This window comes from Coregonus lavaretus, assembly GCF_964263955.1.
Source record: "Coregonus lavaretus genome assembly, chromosome: 37".
Taxonomy (NCBI): Eukaryota; Metazoa; Chordata; class Actinopteri; order Salmoniformes; family Salmonidae; genus Coregonus; species Coregonus lavaretus.
The window spans coordinates 31695978-31713802 of record NC_140024.1 but is presented as its reverse complement, the minus strand read 5'-3'; the positions used below and the strand labels follow the sequence as shown (position 1 = coordinate 31713802).

General features: G+C 42.5%; 1 protein-coding gene across 1 annotated transcript in view; it reads left to right on the top strand.

Moving 5' to 3' along the window:
• Positions 1-17825, top strand: part of LOC311111422 (A disintegrin and metalloproteinase with thrombospondin motifs 7-like) — a gene marked incomplete at its 5' end in the record, with an annotated part of 143718 nt that overhangs the window by 25582 nt on the left and 100311 nt on the right. Inside the window, 2 exons of the mRNA XM_084154137.1 lie at positions 2034-2183; positions 15725-15868. Coding sequence (XP_084010263.1) covers positions 2034-2183; positions 15725-15868 — 294 coding nt within the window. The remainder of the gene's footprint in view (positions 1-2033; positions 2184-15724; positions 15869-17825) is intronic.

Below are 17825 nucleotides of genomic sequence, written 5' to 3'. Positions count from 1 at the left end.
TGAACAAAAATATAAACGCAACATGCAACAATTTTAAAAGAGTTTACTGACTTACAGTTCATATAAGAAAATCAGTCAATTTAAATAAATTCATTATGCCATAATCTATGGATTTCACATGACTGGGCAGAGGTGCAGCCATGGGTGGGCCTGGGAGGGTATAGGCCCGCCCACTTGGCAGCCAGGCCCACCCACTGGGGAGCCAGGCCCAGCCAATCAGAATGTATTTTTCCCCACAAAAGGGCTTTATTACAGACAGAAATACTCCTCAGCACAACCCCCCACCCCCCTCAGACGATCCCGCAGGTGAAGAAGCCGGATGTGGAGGTCCTGGGCTGGCGTGGTTACACGTGGTCTGCGGTTGTGAGGCCGGTTGGAAATACTGCCAAATTCTCTAAAATGACGTTGGTGGCAGCTTGAACATTCAATTCTCTGGCAACAGCTCTGGTGGACATTCCTGCAGTCAGCATGCCAATTGCATGCTCCCTCAACTTGAGACATCTGTAGCATTGTGTTGTGTGACAAAACTGCACATTTTAGAGTGATCTTTTATTGTCCCCAGCACAAGGTGCACCTGTGTAATGATCATGCTGTTCAATCATCTTCTTGATATGCCACACCCGTCAGGTGTATGCGTTATCTTGCCAAATGAGAAATGCTCACTAACAAGAATGTATACAAATATGTGCACAAAATCTGAGAGAAATAAGCTTTTTGTGCGTATGGAACATTTCAGTGATTTTTTTTTTCTCCAGCTCATGAAACATGGGACCAACACTTTACATGTTGCGTTTATATTTTTGTTCAGTGTACATTCGATGCACTCTCCTCTCCTTACTTGTGCTTTCTGAACAGTAGTAGTTATTGGTGCAGTCCTTGAAGCTGAAGGAAGTGTACCGTCCTCCTTTCAAGCATTCGATGTCCTCTTTTTTATTTTCTCTCTAATTGCCTAACATTGATTTCTCCTCACCATTCTGTCATGGAGGACAGTCCTTTTCAAACCATGTAACTGTAACAAAACAGCCTTGAGATCCTTCGCCTACCTTCCCCTCCCATTGATGGCCTGTTATTCTCCATTGTGTTTTACCACCCAGAAAGTCGTTGTATTTTCCATTGTTAATTGAATAGACCTTAATTTCTTCCTCCCTCGCTCCATCTCTTTCCACTCAAACCCACTCATTAATCCACAACTCTTTTGTTTGACGAACTAGTTCAATTAGAGGCTTCATCAGAACTTGAATTTGAGCAGCGCAACAACAAGAATATTTGCAGAGATTTGGTGACCTTTTTCAGATGGTAGTTGGGAGCTCCTGAGTTGGGCTTTTCTGCAACTGTGTTAATTAATGAGCTTTTCATTTTACATTTACATTTACGTCATTTAGCAGACGCTCTTATCCAGAGCGACTTACAAATAGACTTGAACTCTGTGAAGCATTTATTTGGGCTGGAATTTCTGAGGCTGGCAACTCCAATGAACCTATCCTCTGCAGCAGAGGTAACTCTGGGTCTTCCATTCCTGTGGTGGTCCTCATGAGAGCCAGTTTCATCATAGCGCTTGATGGTTTTTGCGACTGCACTTGAAGAAACTTTCAAAGTTCTTGAAATGTTCAGTATTGACTGACCTTCATGTCTTAAAGTAACGATGAACTGTCGTTTCGTTTTGCTTATTTGAGCTGCTCTTGCCATAATATGGACTTGGTCTTTTACCAAATAGGACTATCTTCTGTATACACCCCCTGCCTTGTCACAACACTGCTGATTGGCTCAAACGCAGAGACTTATCCATCCGGTCATGCTCTTGATAGATGCAGCACATTAAACATGTCAAAAGTAGGAAGTGTCACTTTTCTATCGAAGCCCTCAGTACCGATGATGTTAAAGCTCATTGTTGTGCTCTTTACTGCAATGTTTCAGTCCTGCTCTCCCTCCCTCCTCCTCATTTTCCCTCTCCTTCTCTCCCTCCCTCCTCTCCCCTCTCCTCCTTTTCCCTCTACTCTCCTCCTCTCCTTCTCTCCCTATCCTCCTCTCCTCAGAAAGGACATCTGTGCGGCCATCAATAAGCCATGTGAGACCCTGGGCCTGTCTCATGTAGCGGGCATGTGTCAGCCCCACCGCAGCTGCAGCATCAGTGAGGACACGGGCCTGCCGCTGGCCTTCACCGTCGCCCACGAGCTTGGGCACAAGTAAGTGTTGAGCACATGGACACACACACACACACACACTCACACTCTGACACCACACCTCCATATAACTTTCTGTCACATGGTTGGATGTGTCACATGGTTGGATGTGTCACATGGTTGGATTTGTCATCTTCTCTGCTATTACAGGTTGAATGTTAAGTGTTAGTGCCTTCACAAAGTATTCATACCCCTTGACTTATTCCACATTTTTGTTGTGTTACAGCCTGAATTCAAATTGGATGAAATATTTTTTTTAAATCTCACCCATTGCCCCATAATGACAAAGTGAAAACATGTTTTTATAAATGTTTGCTAAATTATTGGAACTGAAATACATATCTAATTTGCATAAGTATTCACACCCCTGAGTCAATACTTTGTAGAAGCACCTTTGGCGGCGGTTACAGCTTTGAGTCGTCTTGGGTATGTCTGTATCAGCTTTACACATCTGGATTTGGGGATTTTCTCCCATTCTTCCTTGCAGATTTTCTCAAACTCTTAAATTACATGGGGAGAGGCAGTGAACAGCAGTCTTCCAGTCTTTCCACAGATTTTCAATGGGATTCAAGTTTGGGCTTTGGCTGAGCCACTCAAGGACTTACATTTACATTTACATTTTAGTCATTTAGCAGACGCTCTTATCCAGAGCGACTTACAGGAGCAATTAGGGTTAAGTGCCTTGCTCAAGGGCAGAGACAGATTTTTCACCTAGTCGGCTCGGGGATTAGAACCAGCGACCTTTCGGTTACTGGCACAATGCTCTTAACCACTAAGCTACCTGCCCCCCAGGACTTAAACATTCTTGTTCTGAAACTATTCCAGCGTTGCTTTGGTTGTGTGCTTGCGGTCATTGTCCTGTTGGAACGTAAATATTTGCCCCAGTCTAAGGTCGTTTGCACTCTGAAGTAGGTTCTCATCAAGGATGTGGCTGTATTTGGCTCCATTCATTGTTCCTTCTATCCTTACCAGTCTCCCAGTCCCTGCCGCTGAAAAGCATCTCCATAGCATGATGCTGCCACCACCATACTTCACGGTAGGGAAGGTGTTAGACGGGTGATGAGCTCTGCCTGGTTTTCTCCAGACATAGCGCTTTGCATTCAGGCCAAAGAGTTAAATTTTTGTCTTATCAGACCATAGAATCTTTTGCCTTATTATCTCAGTCTTTCAGGAGTGGCTTCGGTCTGGCCTCTCTCCCATAAAACCCAGATTGATCAAGTGCTGTAGAGACTGTTGTCCTTCTGGCAGGTTCTTCCATCTCAGCCAATGAACTCTGTAGTTCTGTCAGTGGTTATTGGGTCACCTCCCTGACCAAGGTCCTTCTTGCCCGGTTGCTCAGTTTGGTCGGACGGCCAGCTCTAGGCAGAGTCTGGGTAGTTCCATGTTTTTTCAATTTCCCAATGATGGAGACCATTGTGCTCTTGGAAACCTTTAACACTCTAAAATTGTTTTATACCTTTCCCCAGATATACAGTGGTCTCCAAAAGTATTGGAACAGTGACACATTTGTTGTTGTTTTGGCTCTGTGCTCCAGCACTTTGGATTTGAAATGATACAATGACTATGAGGTCAAACCCCCAAGACATTCTAACCTCTCAACATTTCAGTTACAACCGGGAAGGTTAGCATTTTTGGGAGGGTATGATATTTGTGCGTCTAACTTTCTCACTCATTATTCACGATTCATCCAGGATTATCCTTAATCATGGTAGCATCCACATTAATGTAGAAGTGTTTAGAAACATATTATAAATATAATAAAAATGACTCTCAAATGACACTACATTATTTACCATTAATTTCTATTGGGCACAAAATAATCTGAAACACAACCAAAACAAACAGCAAATGCATCCAACAAATATGTAGACTCACAAGTTTGATTCAGGCATTACGTGCTATGAATATTTGATCAAAAACATAACTTTTTACTACTTTAATACATATATAAGTGAATTTGTCCCAATACTTTTTGTCCCTTCAAATTGGGGGACTGTCCCAGCCCAACTGTGTACAAAACGTGTTGTAACGGTTCACCCGATATGGATGAAAATACCCTTAAACTAAAGCTGACAGTCTGCACTTTAACCTCCATAGTCATTATATAATTTAAAATCCAAAGAGCTGGAGTACAGAGCCAAAATAACAAATGTGTCACTGTCTCAATACATTTGGAGCACACTGTATGCCTCATCACAATTCTATCTCGGAGATCTGCGGACAGTTCCTTCATGGTATAGTTTCTGCTCTGACATGCACTGTCAGCTGTGGGACCTTATATAGACAGGTGTGTTTATTTCTAAATCAAGTCCAAACAATTGAATTGGCCACAGATGGACTCCAATCAAGTTGTATTGACATCTCAAGGATGTTCAAAGGAAGCTAAATTTGGAGCCTCATAGCAAAGGGGTGTGAATACTTATGTAAATGAGATATTTGTATTTCATTTTCAATACATTTGCTAAAATGTATAAAAACATGTTTTTTTTTTACTTTTTCAGTATGGGGTATTGTGTGTAGATGGTTGAGAAGAAAAATATGTAATCCTTTTTTAATTCAGGCTGTGACACAACAAAATGTGGAATAAGTCGAGGGGTATGCATACTTTCTGAAGGCCCTCTATGTGTCATGTGTTTGAATGTCTGGGGCTATCAATCAAGAAGACAATTAATTTAAATTTGAATGGCTTGACGTCTAGATTTGACAATTAATGAGCAATTAAGTCCATCAAATACCCAATTATCTGCTTACAGTTTATTCTGCATGAAATTATTTACAGTGGCACACAAAATGGTCCTTGCTGCGACAGTATTTGAATTATTAATTCAATATTCTCACACATTGTTAGTCAATTTACTAGGACTAAATTAGTTCACAGAACAAAACGCCCAATTAATTTAAGATTAGTGCATCAGAGTGGGTATTGGTTTTGCACATGGCATATTCTCTGCCCTCTTTCTCAAGCAATCAGATTCAGTATAGCCAAACATGTTAACCAGCACTCCAATGTTTAATGCATTAAATGGATTACATTATCATATATACCATATTTACATTCTGCTTTTGCATAAAATGTAAGGCCTGTGACTGTGCACAGGTATTCTCTAAATCATTAACTTACTAGCTAAACATACATAGAACATCTAATTGAACAAACATAATTTCTTCCTCTCTGAATATTTCATGTTTCTGTTATACCAGCAAACACATTCTACCCGCTGTGATGCATTTCGCGTCATTGAGTACCTGTTGTTCTTTGACTCAGTACCTGTTGTTCTTTGACTCAGTACCTGTTGTTCTTTGACACATTCTACCCGCTGTGATGCATTCCGCGTCATTGAGTACCTGTTGTTCTTTGACTCAGTACCTGTTGTTCTTTGACTCAGTACCTGTTGTTCTTTGACACATTCTACCCGCTGTGATGCATTTCGCGTCATTGAGTACCTGTTGTTCTTTGACTCAGTACCTGTTGTTCTTTGACTCAGTACCTGTTGTTCTTTGACACATTCTACCCGCTGTGATGCATTCCGCGTCATTGAGTACCTGTTGTTCTTTGACTCAGTACCTGTTGTTCTTTGACACATTCTACCCGCTGTGATGCATTCCGCGTCATTGAGTACCTGTTGTTCTTTGACTCAGTACCTGTTGTTCTTTGACACATTCTACCCGCTGTGATGCATTCCGCGTCATTGAGTACCTGTTGTTCTTTGACTCAGTTGTTTCCAGTGATGAGAGTACTCACTGGGCACAAACTGGTTGAATCAATGTTTTTTCGACGTCATTTGTCAACGTATTGTGACGTGGAAGCTACGTGGAAAATTCATTTGGATTTTTAAAAAAAGTATATACGCAAACTGTTGTATCGAGGGTGAGATTTCAACCACAGGATTATGTCATCATGGTCACCAAATTTCAACATATTGAAAACTTGTATACAATATATTGAATTTGTACCTTTTTAAAACAACGTCAGATCTTCAACGTTATTTCCACTATCAGAAGAAAAAAATAAGCTATAGGCTGGGCAGCACTTCCTGCTGGAGAGTTGATCTATCTACAGCTTCCCTTTGGTCTCCTATCCAGGGTTTTAACCAAGCCCAGCCCTGCTTAGCTTTGATATTTGTTACTGACTATTACCAATGTGCTATTGTGACAATTATTTTTAGATCCCCACTTAACAACTAAATAGATTCACTGTTGCTATCGACATCAAAGGGTAGGTTTAACAGAGCAAATGAAATGTCATATCACTCATATTGTCAATTATGCTATTTAGGCCTATATAGCGTTTTTCAAAGTCATCAACAGCTATTGTTTTAATTCAACCCAGGATTCAACACAAAATAAACAGTACAATAGGCCTAGGGTTTCAAGCTCTGGTTGATTTCAAATGTAATGGTATTTAGTGATATTGTTTGTGTCACGATCGTTCAAGGAAGTGACGGACCAAGGCGCAGCGTGGTAAGCGTACATTTTATTTAATTAACGTACTTAACACACACGAACAAAAACAACAAACCAAACGATACGTGAAATCCTAGGTTAACACCAAAACAAACCATACGGAACAAGATCCCACAATGACTAGTGCCAAACATGCTGCCTAAGTATGTCCCCAATCAGAGACGAGAAACAGCTGCCTCTGATTGGGAACCACCCTGGCCAACATAGATCTACACAATCTAGATCAACAACATAGAAAATACAACAGACACTACACACCCTGGCTCAACATTAAAGAGTCCCCAGAGCCAGGGCGTGACAGTACCCCCCCCCCCCCCCCCCCCCCAAAGGCGCGGACTGTGACCGCGCCACACAAACACAAGAGGGTAGGGGCCGGGTGGGCATTCCGCCTCGGAGGCGGATCCGGCTCCGGGCGTGACCACCACCTTTTCTCCACCTCCCCGTTGCGCCCCTGGTCTGGTCTGGCCCCGCTGACTGGAGCTGGACTGGACACCGGTGGAGCGGATTGCTCAGGTTCCGGAGTGGAGCAGCTGACCAGTGCCGGACCAGGCACCGGTGGAACAGGCACGGGCCGTGCCGGACTGGACACACGCACCACTGTCTTGGTGCGGGGAGCAGGAACGGGCCGGACCGGGCTGACGACGCGCACCACTGGCCTGGTGCGGGGAGCAGGAACGGGCCGGACCAGGCTGACGACGCGCACCCCTGGCTTGTTGCGGGGAGCAGGAACAGGCCGGACCGGGCTGACGACGCGCACCACTAGCTTGGTGCGGGGAGCAGGAACAGGCCGGACCGGGCTGGCGACGCGCACCACTGACTTGGTGCGGGGAGCAGGAACAGGCCGGGCTGGACTGGGAACACGCACCATTGGCTTGGTGCGGGGAGCCGGAACGGGCCGGGCCGGACTGTGGATACGCACCACTGATTTGGTGCGGGGAGAAGGAACGGGCCGGGCCGGACTGGGAACACGCACCACTGGCTTAGTGCGAGGAGCAGGAACGGGTCGGGCCGTACTGGGAACACGCACCACAGGCTTAGTGCGGGGATCAGGAACGGGCCGGACCGGACTGGTGACACACACCACTTGCTTGGTGCGAGGAGCGGGACTGGGTTTCCTTATAAACCTCCGCTCCCTCTGCTGCCTAACCAGCTCCTCTCGCCGTGCCTCTACACTCTCCTTCTCCCTTAACACCTCCTGTAGCTCCTCCCTCTGACCAATTAACTCCTGCTCCCTCTGGACCAATAGCCCCCGTAACCTGGTGGCCTCCTCTCCTAGTCTGCAGATACGCCCTGTCGCTGCCTCCTGCTGCCCCGTCGTCCACGCCGTGTGCCCCCCCCCAAAAAAAAATTATTGGGGTTGTCTCTCGGGTGTCCGTCGTCGGCATGGTTGGCGCCGTTTCTCCTCTCCTGCCTGGGCATTTTCATTCATCGCCCTCCGGTAACGGACGGCCTCTTCCTCCGTGATTCTCCCCCAACCGAGGAGGACATCCACTAACGTAACCTCCGGCGTTTGCTCCTGGACACGCTGCTTGGTCCTCTTTTGGTGGGATCTTCTGTCACGATCGTCGTTAGATGAAGCGGACCAAGGCGCAGCGTGATAGGCGTACACACTGTATTAAATGTACACAACACAAACCAAAACAACAAAACAAACGATACGTGAAGTCCTAGGTTAAACAACAAACCTTACGGAACAAGATCCCACAAAACATACATGCCAAAAGGCTGCCTAAGTATGGATCCCCAATCAGAGACAACGAGCTACAGCTGTCTCTGATTGGGAACCACCCTGGCCAACATAGAAATAAACGATCTAGAATGAAACACATAGAAAACTAAACAATAAACCTACACACCCTGGCTCAACATTAGAGTCCCCAGAGCCAGGGCGTGACAGTTTGTTTGTCAATGTAACCAAATATCAACATTTTAAGGAGATGCAGCTTCTGCTTCGATAGTTCCATCTGTGCTACTAACGTAATCTGGCTTTAATTCCAATTTGTCTACAAATAATTATTAAAAGTTTTAATTTGATTTAGTCCTATTCTATAACTTTTGGTTGAGATGGAGACGTGACTCCAATGTATCAATTATTAATTTGTAAACTGGAATGTTTTTATTCAAACAATTGCTACTTTTTAAATACAATAAATAGCCTATTAACTTGTCGACAAGTTAAGAAATGATATGTTGAATTCATGTCTCCAACTCAACCAAAAATAAAAAGTTAAAGAATGGGATTAAGCCAGTGACTCAGATGGAACTATCCGCAGTCTCCTTTAAATGTTGATACTTGGTTGAATTGTCAACCAAACACAATTCAATATTACTTTTGTAATATAGGAAATAGCCTGAAATTAAGGCTATTTTACAAACTAATGTAACATTCAACTTTAAAATGAGTAACACATCCATGGCCACATTTTGAGGTTACTGTAACTATCAATTCCTTCTTATGTAATCATATAAAGCGTACATAGGTCATTGAGATAGCATGCATAGGTCATTGCAAGTTTGTGGAGATCTTCACAATTGCTGTAATAATAATCTGTGCAGAATCTCCAATGGCATTGATCACTTGCACCATGTACTGTTAATCTAATCTCCACTGCAATCCAGGTCATTTGGTTCTGCTATTAGATAAAGCACAGTGATAACACATTAATCTCTTGTATAAATAAACAAAATATTATATTCCCATTTTAAACTTTGCTGTGCTTTTAAATGGTTGAAAGCGCAGTGATAGTCATTTGGGTGACAACTAAATCAGACATTGTTTTTCCATTGGAATTTGGTTGTGCTTTTAGGTGGTTGAAAGAATTGTGATAACTTTTTAGCTGTAATTTTTGAGTGGATGAATCTCATTGATCCAACGTCTCAACCCAAATATTAGGCAGTTATCCATGTTGAAATGATGTGGTGTGTCCAGTGGGTAGTGAAGAGTAGTCTATACCAAAATGGCTTCTCTATTTTGGAAGATAGTAAGGAGAATAACAGACCCAGGTGGCCCTAACGAAGCTTGAAAGCTTCTGTCTGATGTCTCATTTCTCTCTGCTACCAATTGCAGTTATCTAACACCTTTTGATCTTCTTTGTTGACAACATCACACTAAGATATTGAGTTCTTCACACGAAGCAACCTGGACCCAATTTATGTTGCTTGCAACAGAGTTGCATTTGGTCTACTCCGCATGTCACCTTAAAAAAATTAATTGCCTGCAACATAGTTGCATTGCATCATCGCAAGAGATAGAAACTGACTGTATGCAATGTCCAGTCAGTAAGAAGAAACCTTACATGACTCGTCATGTCAACACCGCTCAGTGCTGCTGCAAACCGCATCAAAAGAGACAGGACAAATGGGAAATGTATAAACCATTCTAGACACCGTGGCTAGTCGTGGTTTATGTACATGGTCTGGCAGTCAATTAATGTCATTTTAATAGTGAACCCAGACCTTTCTCTGTCCAGTTTCAACTAAAATTGTCCAACATGAACTGCACTAGCTAGCTAAATAGCTTATCTCATCGCTAGCTTGGTTAGCTAGCTAGCTGTTGTTAAAAAACACGGTTGGCAAATAGGCAACATTTTTGGCTAACTAGCTAAATTGTACAGCCAGTATTTTGTCTATATCGATGCTATTACAATTACCAAACGTTTGGATAAACAAATCATTTATGAAAACGTGATGTATGACAAGATTGGATGTTGCAGTCAACTTCAATTGCGTTTTGAAGTGCTTTGCCTTCGTGTATCAGCAAGGTCGCTTGAGATGTCGAAACTTGCTGGAACAGAAATTGTGTCCAAATTGATTCATGTTACACAGGCTTCACACAGGCAGCCCAATTCTGATCCTTTTTGTTTTTCACTAGTTGGTCTTTCGACCAATCACATCAGATCGATTTACATCAGATCTTTTTCAGAGCTGATCTGATTGGTCAAAAGACCAATTAGTGAAAAGTAGATCAGAATTGGGCTGCCTGTCTAAACGCAGCCATAGAGTAATCCACATGATGTTTAATGTCCATTGTGTGCTAAACAAAAATAAGTGTTTCTTTCATGTATTAGGGCTAGTCTTATAAATGCCCTCCTGACAAACACAGCTATATAAATGCATTGTCCCCAAATACCCTCAGTAATAATATAATAATAATAATAAGCCATTTTATCCAAAGCGACTTAGTCATGTGTGCATACATTTTTACGTATGGGTGGTCCCGGGGATCGAACCCACTACCCTGGCGTTACAAGCGCCATGCTCTACCAATTGAGCTACAGAGGACCACAATGACAATGCATTGTACCCAGACACCATCAATTAGGATACATTGTACACAAACACCCATGGAGAATATATCCTCATTAAATAATGATAACAGGCAGGTGTTGGATTTATGTCCCCCCCATGTCGCTTAGTTATAATGTGTGGCTGAGAGAATGCAACAGTAAGTATTTAATAAGCATTCAGTGTGCACCTGAATGAAAGAGGAGCTGCCGAATGTGATACCATGTGACATTTGCTCTGGTCCCTCCACCCCTTTAGATCCTATTAATGAAGCTCTTTGTCCTCAGTGTTCTGTTGTCCTTAAGGCAGACACTGGCATTGGAATGATGTTATGTTGTCTTTGAGGCAGACTGTCATTGGAATTATGTTCTGTTGTCTTTGAGGCAGACACTGGCATTGTAATGATGTTCTGTTGTTGTTGAGGCAGACACTATGGGCCCCTAAACTAAGTAGACAATTAAAAACACATACAGCCAAACATCAATACAATGGCAGTTCAATGGAGAATGACACAAACAATGACAAACACATTGTTGAGGCGGACACAATGACGTTGAAATTTGTGCATAATAACATAAATATCTATGAAATTATCCCCCTCTCAACTAATTAATTTGACAATTAAAATCATATACAACCACACACAAATGCAATGGCAATATACTCAAGAACAAACACAAACAAATATAGGATCTATCTCCATTGTGGTCTTTGATAGCAAAACACAGAATCTCTCCATTGTAGGCAACTGATCTTGTTTTTGAGTAGCTAATTATCCAGGAGAGCTAACACATGTTGCGCTAATAAGGCCAACACTGCAGGCCTTAACAAGGCTGGCTGGTTGTTCAAGATAGCAAAGTGGGGGTGTTAAAAAGGGAGGAGAGAAAACGAGAGAGGAAGAGAGAGAGATCAAGGATGTGCTGTCATTGAGCAGAAAAAGCAGTTGAGAAAATGTTATAAATCACAACCAGAAGAAACATTGTTCCAAATCAAATAAAATGTTTCGCATTTGCCGAATACGATTTTTTTTTTGATTTTAGTAATTTATCAGACACTTTTATCCAGAGGGACTTACAATTAGTGCATTCATCTTAACATAGCTAGGTGAGACAACCACATATCACAGTCGAAGTAAGTACATATTTCTTTAATAAACTAGAAAAGTTCCTTTCCTGAAGAAAATGTGGTGTGCTTGCTAGCTTGTGAAGGATTGATTGATAGGATAGCCTGAACATGTGAAAGTTTGTTTGATGCCTCTAGCTTGAATGGTTTGAGTTACTGTTGGTAGGCTATTTTATGCAAATGAATGCACATTTATATAGTTATAGTTGATAAACGTTTTTAAGAATTTGAAGTTAGGATAACCTGAACATGACAAAGTTTGTTTGGTGTCTCTAGCTTGAACGGTTTAAACCCCCTAAGGTCAATGTCCTTGGCCCCACGGACATCTAATTAGCATATTACAAAGATCCCCATTAAAAAAAACCTGTCAGTTTAAGCTAGAGATATCTATTTTTTTGCATTGGATGTGTCTCAATCCACCACATCCGCCTATGTAACACTTCTGCATCTACGGTGAAAGGTGACAGCGCTAGAGCGGTGTTTGTCAGACCATGAGACATCCCGAAAATGGAAGATGAGACTTGCATGAACACGTACATATCGGTTGTTTTGCTCTAGGATGCCCACAGGCCTCACAAGACTCGTCTGCAGTCGGTACAGCCGATCTGCCAACTTCTGTCTGTAGCGTCCGAATAGTTTGGGCTACACACTAATATGACCCTTCTGTACATGTTCGTGAGAGATGAGACTCTCTCGAACACGTACAGTACATGTCGGTTGTTTTGCTCTAGGACGCGCACAGGCCTCACAAGACTCAAACAAATTAACGGAAGTATATATGGAGACTGTTTAGTGACAAAAATATCTGTTGAATCTGTTAGTCAATGCGCTTGTATGGGCTAATAGCAGTAAGGCCAACTTTTTTTTTTTCATCAAATAATTTATTTCGATATTTTTGGGATACTTCAAGGGGTCTTAAAATTCCAAATCGAAAATCTAAATGTTCCTTGGTATGATGCAAGTTAGTTAAGTCAGACAAACACGTTGTGCAGCACACAAGTAAAATGAATTCACTATGTGGTACGTAGATCCAAATGGCCAATGACAAGAAAATGAAGGTCCACACTCTTGGGATGAAGGTGATTTGAAGATACATTTGTTTATTCCATTAGGGACAAATGTCTTGGCCGATCACGTTTCATCAGTGTCAATGTCATAGCCTTAATTCGAAGGGTGTGGACCTTATCAATGCTGTATATCAATGCAAAACCTAATAGAGTTTGAGGGAGTCAGTAGTTGAGGTCAACTCCAGTCAATGTATAGCATGTCTCTGTACATGTCCCACTTAATTTTTTGAAAGAGCTCTAACTGATCTAGCACTGAAAGAGCTCTAACTGATCTAGCACTGAAAGAGCTCTAACTGATCAAACACTGAAAGAGCTCTAACTGAACTAGCACTGAAAGAGCTCTAACTGATCTAGCACTGAAAGAGCTCTAACTGAACTAGCACTGAAAGAGCTCTAACTGAACTAGCACTGAAAGAGCTCTAACTGAACTAGCACTGAAAGAGCTCTAACTGAACTAGCACTGAAAGAGCTCTAACTGATCAAACACTGAAAGAGCTCTAACTGAACTAGCACTGAAAGAGCTCTAACTGATCAAACACTGAAAGAGCTCTAACTGAACTAGCACTGAAAGAGCTCTAACTGAACTAGCACTGAAAGAGCTCTAACTGATCTAGCACTGAAAGAGCTCTAACTGAACTAGCACTGAAAGAGCTCTAACTGAACTAGCACTGAAAGAGCTCTAACTGAACTAGCACTGAAAGAGCTCTAACTGAACTAGCACTGAAAGAGCTCTAACTGAACTAGCACTGAAAGAGCTCTAACTGAACTAGCACTGAAAGAGCTCTAACTGAACTAGCACTGAAAGAGCTCTAACTGAACTAGCACTGAAAGAGCTCTAACTGAACTAGCACTGAAAGAGCTCTAACTGAACTAGCACTGAAAGAGCTCTAACTGATCTAGCACTGAAAGAGCTCTAACTGATCTAGCACTGAAAGAGCTCTAACTGATCTAGCACTGAAAGAGCTCTAACTGAACTAGCACTGAAAGAGCTCTAACTGATCTAGCACTGAAAGAGCTCTAACTGAACTAGCACTGAAAGAGCTCTAACTGATCTAGCACTGAAAGAGCTCTAACTGAACTAGCACTGAAAGAGCTCTAACTGAACTAGCACTGAAAGAGCTCTAACTGAACTAGCACTGAAAGAGCTCTAACTGAACTAGCACTGACCTTGGCGTTCGTTGGAAAGGGGCCCTTGACTACTAACAACAACAGGGTATGTAAATATAATTTAAAAGTGAGTTTGAATAGTCTTTGAGGCTTCAGCCCTCGCCTTGGAGTCTTTAGAGCATCACAGAGTGAAGCTGTGATATTGGTTGGTTGTGGCATATATTGCGAAGCCCCCTAGAGTGATTCAGATTGGTTCTAAATACTCTGCTCAGTGGCCATAGGGGTAAATGGGACAGGGTCGGGTAACGCTTGTGTGAGATCCGGAAGTCCGGCGACCTGATGAAAGCAATGCGTGGCATTAGCTTAGCGGGCACGCTACCCACTACAAAGACACCAAGACTGCTGCCAGACATGTTTGTCAAAGGATTTTGTGCGGTTTCCAAGGCAGGCTCTGGCAGCGTATGATGTGCATGTCTGGGTCTGTCCTTGAGTGTCTTCTCTTTGGACTCTCTGTACTGTGTGAATGTGTATGTTCATATGTGTGCATATTAAAGTGTGCGTCTAGGCAGCCTGTCTAGGCAGTCGTGCCAAGTTGGATGGATGTTTGAAAGGTGAATGACGTTTTCACTGGTGTAACAGAAGGTTAGACATTCGTATTGTTGACACATCGATTTTGATTTATTTTAGCTAGTGACTTGACTATTGACAATATTAGCATTCTTTGTGTGGCTTTTCTGAACATACTCTCTGCATCAGCTGTGTGTGTATGTGTATATATACTGAGTGGACAAAATATTAGGAACACCTGCTCTTTTGATGAGACTAACCAGGTGAAAGCTATGATCCCTTATTGATATCACCTGTTAAATCCACTTCAATCAGTGTAGATGACAGGGAGCAGACAGTTGAAACATGGATTGTGTATGTGTGCCATTCAGAGGGTGAATGGGCAAGACAAAATATTTAAGTGCCTTTGAATGGGGTATGGTAGTAGGTGCCAGCGCACCGGTTTGAGTGTGTCAAGAACTGCAACGCTGCTGGGTATTTCACGCTCAACAGTTTCCCGTGGTTATCAAGAATGGTCCACCACCCAAAGGACATCCATCCAACTTGGCTCGACTGTGGGAAGCATTGGCGTCAACATGGGCCAGCATCCCTGATGAACTCTTTCGACATCTTGTAGAGTCCATGCCCCGACGAATTGAGGCTTGTCTGAGGGCAAAAGTGGGTGCAACTCAATATTAGGAAGGTGTTCCTAATGTTTTGTACACTCGGTGTATACTGTATATTTGAGAATGTATACTATATTGTATAGTTGTCCACTCACTCACTGTGCCGTCACTGTGTGTGTGCATTTGAGTGTGGGTGGGTGGGTGGGTGTGTGGGTGGGTGTGTGGGTGGGTGGGTGCATATTCCTAAATATCTGTGTACATGTGAAATTGTCCATGCAGGGCCCACTCACTCTCCCTTCTCTCTGTGGGATGTGCTTCTATGCCGCAGCTTTGGGATTCAACATGATGGCAACGGCAATGACTGTGAGCCGATTGGGAAAAGACCTTTCGTCATGTCTCCACAGCTCCTGTATGGCACCTCCACCCCCAGCTGGTCGCGCTGCAGCCGCCAGTACATCACCCGCTTCCTGGAGTGAGTTCTAATTCTATTGTCCCACACTGATGACCTCATCATTCTGTCTGTTTACGTTTCTCCCTGTTTCTCTCTGACTTTGTAATGATCATGCAAATAATGATATATAGAAAAACCATACAATGCATCATTCAATCAGGCTTAATTGAACTGATGGAGTTAATGTGTGATTGAGCTACAGTGGTCCTCTGTAGCTCAATTGGTAGAGCATGGCGCTTGTAACGCCAGGGTAGTGGGTTCGATCCCCGGGACCACCCGTATGTAAAAATGTATGCACACATGACTGTAAGTCGCTTTGGATAAAAGCGTCTGCTAAATGGCTTATTATTATTATTATTATTATTATTATAATTATTATATTATTAATGCAATGTTCTCAAAGGAAAACAGAATGCTAACATAATTTCCTCACTATCTGTCGTTCTATCTCTCTCTCTCTTTCTGTCTCTCTCTCCGTCTCTGTCTTTCTCTCTCTCATTCTCTCTCTCTTCTCTCCTCACCCCCTTCAAACCACTTCATCTGTCTCTTTCCCGTCTCCAACTCCCAATGCTACAATTCCACTCATCGTTTGTGCCACTGATGGCCCTTGAATCCATAATACAGCTACTCTCCAATAAGGACCTAATGTAACATGTACCGTATATATGCGCTGGTTATGAGTGCATTCTAATTGTCCCATGGTCTCTTTGTTCCATGTTCCTTGCTTGATGCTTTCAAATTGATCAGTTCCACCACTGATGTATCCACTTTCAATCTACCATCTACCCAAAATAGCCTGAATATGAGAGGGTTGTATGTGGATGGTACTTAGAATGTTTAAATCGCAGATCAATTGACAAAAACTCATCATTGCTTAGTACCATCCAATTGATCTGAGACTCAGAGACAAGCGTCAGAGACTTGTTTGGTTCCTATGTAAACCAGGATAAAGGCTCTCTTTCAATACATCATGCACCCTTTCTGGTCATAGGTCTGTGCTGATGAAATTGTCACCTCACATTATGTGTGAATATGTTATTTTCTAGGACACGACTGTGTCTATATCTTAATGCAAACATACTGAAAGATGTATACTTTGTCACACTATAACAGATATGCTTTCTGCTTTATTTGTGTTTTTGCAGCTTGAAAAATAATTGAAATACCTCCTTGTAAGCGCCCTCATCTTTTTTTTTACATTTTAGTCATTTTAGCAGACGCTCTTATCCAGAGCAACTTACAGTTAGTGAGTGCATACATTTTCATACTGGCCCTCCGTGGGAATCAAACCCCACAACCCTGGCGTTGCAAACGCCATGCTCTACCAACTGAGCTACACAGGACCTGTAGCTTCACAGGAGGATCGTACGCTGTGCTTTCTGAGGCTTAGACTAGACTGACTCAATAGTCTCTTTTAGTGATGATGCCACTCAGACTTTAATGAGGATAGCAATGAAAGAAATATGCACCTGGATTCCCAGAATTCAGGTTCGTAATTAGGACTCATTTGTATTGTTGCTCAGATCTGAAAGTAAAAGGATTCGTTTCCAATCGTGACTCCAAATGTCAGAAGTGATATTATGAGGTTTTCTTTAGGAAGGCAATGTCATGCTTGAATCCATTGCAAATCCCAGAGACTGCTAACGGCATTTGAAATGTTAATAGATGCATAGAAATGTGTTGATGCGTAACAATGCATTGATACATTGAGGACCACTGGCTGTACCATGCATGTTCTGTGCAGTTGTCCACTCTATATGCAAGACAACTGGCCACCCCTCTGAGCCTGGTTCCTCTCTAGATTTCTTACTATGTTCCTGCCTTCTAGGGAGTTCTTCCTAGCCACTGGGCTTCTGCCTCTGCATTGCTTGCTCTTTGGGGTTTAGGCTGGGTATCTGTAAAGCACTTTGTGACAGCTGCCGATGTAAAATGGCTTTATAAAAATACATTTGATTTGAGTGTTATAATATCATGAGCT